Here is a 5,794-nt window from a genome sequence, read left to right as displayed (position 1 = left end):
GAAAGAGGAGACTCAGAGCTATCATTATACCATGATACCAAGTACATCCTTCTGGGTTATAAAACATACGAAGTGACAGCAAAATAATAACTTCATATAGCTGGACTTACCCCACATTTTTGTCTGTTCTTGTGGCAAAGCATGTTTATAATCCAACGCTATCGTGTATTTCTCTATGGCAAAGCTAATCTCGGTTTTGAGATCCTAGCAAATTCCTGCATTGCATCCCAATTTGTTCAACAAAGAAACACCTTTTTTGCCTTTACTTTGTTCATGGCAATGCAGTAAAAAGTTGAGAATCATTATGAGTACATACACCATAGACACGCAGGCTAACACGCAACCTCGGTCAAGTCAGGTCAGATCAGTTCGGGTCACAGATATGGAGCACAGAAAGGTCATTTTTCATCACTAAATAAAAAATGGCATTTATTTCAGTAAATCACACACCACATATTTCTGTAAATTGCTCAGCCCCGGAGTATCCCTCCAACATGGCATTTATATTGCCCGATTCAGGACAGTCTGCCCTACATGAAATGCATGTAGAGCTATGAGCTTGCTGTGGTGAGATACATGTCAAAATATAAGAATTTTTATAATACGCTTTTTATATTTTAATTCTTTACAAATCAATGCTACACTAACAATGCTAGTACTAACACATGAAATGAATTATGAATATATAATATGTGTGTGTGGCACTTACAATGACCAGAATAAATCCTTATGAATAAAGGTAGTGAAAATGCCCTAAAAAAAGCTTAGGGTTCTAAGAGTTAAGATATAGAAGGTAAATATACACTGGAATATTTCCGTAAGAGCCTTTTTCCATATTAACAAATGTTGATGATAACATGTACTGTATATGCCTGTTAATGGTGAAAATAAGTGATTTATTTCAACATAGCATATTTGTCCGTCCCATAAGGTTACACTGTAGAATCATCTGACGTTGGTCTTAAACATGGCGCCCATGATTTGAGTTCTCTGAACTCTCTATATATACGGCTCTGACCCATAGCACATTAGAGTGACACCTAGCGGACCAAACGAAGTGCTAAAATGTCATTTAAGGGCTGCTAAAATTTAATTTCATAACAAAGTACCCAACAGGCACACCAATGGATTCCTTACTCTAGGGTCTCCAAGAACAGTTCAGAGAACATGAATGTCAATAGTTTGTGTCAGAATTGATGCACATGTGTGCCTGGAGTATATGGCGTGGGGAAAAGCACGGTGTGAGTTTGTGCCTGTGTTTGGGAGTAACAGGGAGGCGACACCAGGCACGAAACTGAAGCATTCCGTTCGCATAGCGTCTGCTGCAACAATTAGCTCCCACTATAATCAATGGAATTGGCTACACCAGACGTGATCGTGGAGTGTCCGTTCTAAAAATAAATTAGACCAGTCTACTAAGGCTACATTTTTACACTACGTGAGCGGAGCACTTCAGTTGTGGACCCAGTGTAGCCTGGGCCTGAGTGTGTGTGCAGGCGGGTCAGTCCGTCACCTCTACTCCGCTCATCCACTTGGGCTGGTCAGGGAACTCCGCACACAGCACGTCCTCAGACTGAGGAGTGCCCAGCACGTGGTAGTAGAGCTTCTGGTGCAAGTTGGTGGATGTCTCCGTACCTGCATCAGAGGAGGGGGACGAGAGAGAGAGAGAGAGAGAGAGAGAGAGAGAGAGAGAGAGAGAGAGAAAATTCTGTATGAGGATTTTGTATTAATATGCTGCTTACATCTGCTTGTCACCTCACAGGGAGAGAGACAGCCCTTACCTTTATTTGCAAGCAAGCTAATTAACATATTTTTCTTGCAAAAAAAACCCCCCAAAAATGACTATTTTGTTGATCAGATCAGCTATTTTACGTGTCAGCTATTTTACACTGAACAATTCTTTGTGGGGCAAAGGAACAAAGACCCAATTTCACAAGAGAGAAAGGAGAAGATCAACATGTGGAGGAGACCATAGATATTAGAAAGCTAGATACCGCACTGGGCTCCAGAACGTACGTAAATAGCGCCGCCATCTTGGTGGGGGCAACAGTCACTGGAGGCCAATGGAGAAACATGTGACTCTGACTGGAAATCAGACAGGTGTCTCTGATTGCCTGCAAATGTTGCCCATAAACAATAAAGTAGTGATGGGCAAATGAAGCTTTGGTGAACCACTGAACCACAGGAGTGTGAACATAGCGACACTAGCTGAAAAGCAAAAAGATGGCCGCCACACATACATTTTTCAACATAAAAGTCCTTAGCAAACCAATATTTTTGGTTACATATACTGGTTTGGGTAAGGACTTTTATGTTGAAAAATCTAGATGTGGCAGCCATATTGGATTTTTTCATTAGTGTTGCTAGCTTCACACTGCTGTGGTTTAGTGGTTCACCAAAGCTTCATTTGCCCATCACTACAATAAAAAACCACCAATATGGCGGCCGCATTTACGATGCCACCTAATAGAACTCGACAGTCAATGCGGTATCTAGCTTTCTATATCTATGGAGGAGACCAGGACAAGAAAATACACAAAATCCTGAGGTCAGAGGTCAGGTCAGTGGTTGCTGCTGCTCTCCCTCACCGTCGCTCTTGCCCTCCTGCTTGGGGTAAGAATTGTAGAAGAGGCCACGGCCGTCGTGGGTCCAGGCCATGCAGCTGAACTTGACCTGCTCCAGCTTGTCCTCCAGGGGCTTGGCCCCGTCCACGCGCAGGAAGCGGATCTCCACCCAGTCCGAGCCACTGGCGCTGATCCCGTACGCCAGCATGTCACCTTCCTCCGAGAATGCGTAACCTGAGAGACAAAGACGCACACACAGGTTCATGTATAGATATGTAGGTACCCCCCATACTATAAATATACATTCATGTGCCATGTCAAAACAACAGAGGACCTGGACACGACACACACACAAAACAATGCATGTATTGACATAATTACCTCCCTGCACACACACACATTCATGTCATTAAGCCAAAACTACAGAGGCCCTTGTCTAGATCTGATAGGATACTCTTTGTGTCCGAACAAATCAAATGTGAGTGTAATGTCATGACGACACCCATGCAGTCACTGGTGCAACCAAAACCCGGCCTCAGTGTTTGCCTATCCAATACCTTATCTACTAATAGGCCAAAGACTAATCATCTACACAGAGACAGAGACAGAGAGAGAGAGAGAGAGAGAGAGAGAGAGAGAGAGAGAGAGAGAGAGAGAGAGAGAGAGAGACAGACACACACACACACTCAACAGTTTGTTTGTTAATCTTGGATCTATTTGCCATATATTGTACAAGCAGTCTTATTCCTTATGTATAAATGTTCTGCTTTGCTTTGGCAATGAAAAATCATTTGTCATGCTAATAAAGCTCACTTTAACTGAAAGAGAGAGAGATATCACTGACCTCGCAGGGCCACTGTTCCATCCTCAGAGAACGTGTTGGGGTCTAGAAACACTGTGGGTTCTGCCTCCAGGGTCTCCTGAACGTACATGACACTCTGGTTCTGGAGCCCAGTGTTGTAGAAATGAAAGTATCTGCAGAACACCAGAGGAAGAACATTCTAGAACACCCCCGGATACATCACCATGCCAGACAGAGATTCACCTGAGTGTAATATTTGCAGTGATTCCTTACCGACTGCCCCTTTTGAATGGACAACTGTATTTGGGGTAGTCATACAGCTCAGTCATGCGCTCTTTGAAGACCTCACGGACTTCGCAACCCTCCAGGAATGGTGCAGTCAATTGATTCTGAGCATTCACAAAGGCCTGAGGAAGCGTGCAGAGGAGTGAGAATCTTGCACCAGTAGGGGGCGCCAAAATATTCTTTGCATACTTGGCAACAGTAAAATATATATATAATCTGTCATCCAAGTCTGATGTAATGAAAGGTCAATAGTTTTTCCTGCGCCATTTAACTCCACAAGTGAAGCAGCATTGCAGTACATTTGCTGTAAAAACGCTGTCTTTTGTAAACCAAAAAGGGCGCTACTGAGCCAACCTGTGTCTTTTCACTGTCTGGGTCCTCCAACCAGCTGTATGGGTCAGGGATCTTCTGGCCATGGTACTCATCCACCTGACGAGATTTTAGACAAGGGAAATTTACAAAGGGCAACACTTAATCAACTTGACTGTGACAACTGCATATTTTTCTTACTGATTGGCAATACCAAGCTTATGTCAACAGTCAGGCAAATACTCATCATTAATAAATACTATGATCATACAAACCTATGGCTCTAAAGGCTGGCTTAAAACATCAGCACAACTCACTGAACCTGGCTACGTTCACTTGCAATCATCAACAGCTAACTGCAACTAGCTTGCTAATGACAGCTACCCCTCATACTTCAGTTACAGTAGGCTTACCCCTGACATTTTATTCAAACACTGCAGCTGAACATTGCACTGCAACTGTAGGCTTCATGTTTTTCCCCCTTCGCTACAGCCTTAAATCAATAATGAAGAATACATAGTATTAACGTGTTACACTCAGACTATGACGTCTAGTTATATGATGTAAGATTAACGTTAGCATAAATAAGTTAACATGTAACTAACGATTGTCACAAATATTGAGGGAGTGGCAACTTTGGCATTGCAGGACTAGGACAATGGCCTTTACGTGCTGGTCTTATATTTGTCAGCTTTTCAGAATCGTTAAGGAACCGTTAGAACAGTGAGTGAGCGTCTGTCATTATGTTTTCAAGCTAGACAAAGACCGGTGGTTAACATCCATTCATTACAAGGCTAACCAATGCTAACGATAGCTACCACCCATACCCGGCATGATGATGATGGAGGCATCTGAGCTAACGTTAGTTTGGCTAGTTAGCATTAAGAGATGTCGCTACTTACCACTGCTTCATCACGGTATACTTGTGGATACTGGAAAGACATTTTTAAGTGGAACTGATTGGATGATTTCTGACAGTGACGCCGAGTCTGAGGAATATGGTAACAGTTCGATATTACTTCTCTCCGTGATTCTCCCAGTATCGATTTTTGACGGATGAGAGTTCGAATTCGCCAGCCAACGACTTTAGGTAAAGACAACATCTTTGAGGATCATCTGGGAGTAATGTTGACAGCACCCTCTACAGAAAAATATCGTTACTGCATGCGAAGGGGGCCCTACGGAGCCTCCGAAGGACCATGGTGGGAATTATCTTTTTAGAGGTAGGCCTACAAAGTTATTTTTAGAGCTCCTTTTGCGTTCCCTCGCAAAAGTTTTGCGTTTCCTTGCAAAGTCAAACGTATTTGGGAACGCAAAAGAAGCACTAAAAATAAATTTGCCACCTCTAGAAAGATAATTCCCATGGTCCTTTGGGGGCTCCTTGGGTCCTATGTCATTTTGTTGGTCTACCAAATTCTCTTTATAGCCTATAGGCCTACACATAATTTAAGATTCTCAATTCTAATTATGTACAATATTGAGTTGCCGTTTTCTTCAATCGCTTTAATGCTTGTGTCAGCTCTGACATCTGACAACAGTTAGCCTACTATAACACACAGGTCTAAATCACTCTGGCCAAAATGACACATTTTGCTTGCAAAAGACTAACACTCCCAAAACATTTAAAACTTTAAAACATGCAGCAAAAATTGAAGTTGAAGTTTGCCTTCAAAACAACACAACTTGTAGTCAAATAACTGTTTGCTTTCAATCAATCATTACACACTGCTCAACGAAATGCAAAACACTGTTCAAAACGAGGAGTTTCAGCCTTCATTTTTGCTATGTCTGTGCAATTTCTTTTTAATTTTCCTGGTATCAATGTATTGAATAT

General features: G+C 42.3%; 1 protein-coding gene across 3 annotated transcripts in view; it reads right to left on the bottom strand.

Annotated features, from left to right (window-relative positions):
* Positions 1-5,062, bottom strand: part of LOC121711265 (prolyl endopeptidase) — a 24,153-nt gene extending 19,091 nt beyond the window's left edge. For 2 of the 3 annotated variants that reach the window (XR_006032276.1, XM_042094679.1), the window contains exons 1-6: positions 4,863-5,062; positions 4,006-4,080; positions 3,640-3,773; positions 3,409-3,539; positions 2,589-2,798; positions 1,514-1,635 (exon numbers count right to left, since the gene is read on the bottom strand). Coding sequence is in view for 2 of the 3 variants with exons in the window: in XM_042094679.1 (XP_041950613.1) it covers positions 1,514-1,635; positions 2,589-2,798; positions 3,409-3,539; positions 3,640-3,773; positions 4,006-4,080; positions 4,863-4,904 (714 nt within the window). In the remaining variant the exon portion in view is untranslated. The remainder of the gene's footprint in view (positions 1-1,513; positions 1,636-2,588; positions 2,799-3,408; positions 3,540-3,639; positions 3,774-4,005; positions 4,081-4,862) is intronic. The other variant, XM_042094680.1, reaches the window with a different exon arrangement.
* Between the last annotated feature and the right edge of the window lie 732 nt (positions 5,063-5,794).

Source organism: Alosa sapidissima, chromosome 6, assembly GCF_018492685.1.
Source record: "Alosa sapidissima isolate fAloSap1 chromosome 6, fAloSap1.pri, whole genome shotgun sequence".
Classification (NCBI taxonomy): Eukaryota; Metazoa; Chordata; class Actinopteri; order Clupeiformes; family Clupeidae; genus Alosa; species Alosa sapidissima.
Note: the sequence above shows the minus strand (reverse complement) of the source record. Positions and strands in the feature narration are given on the sequence as shown.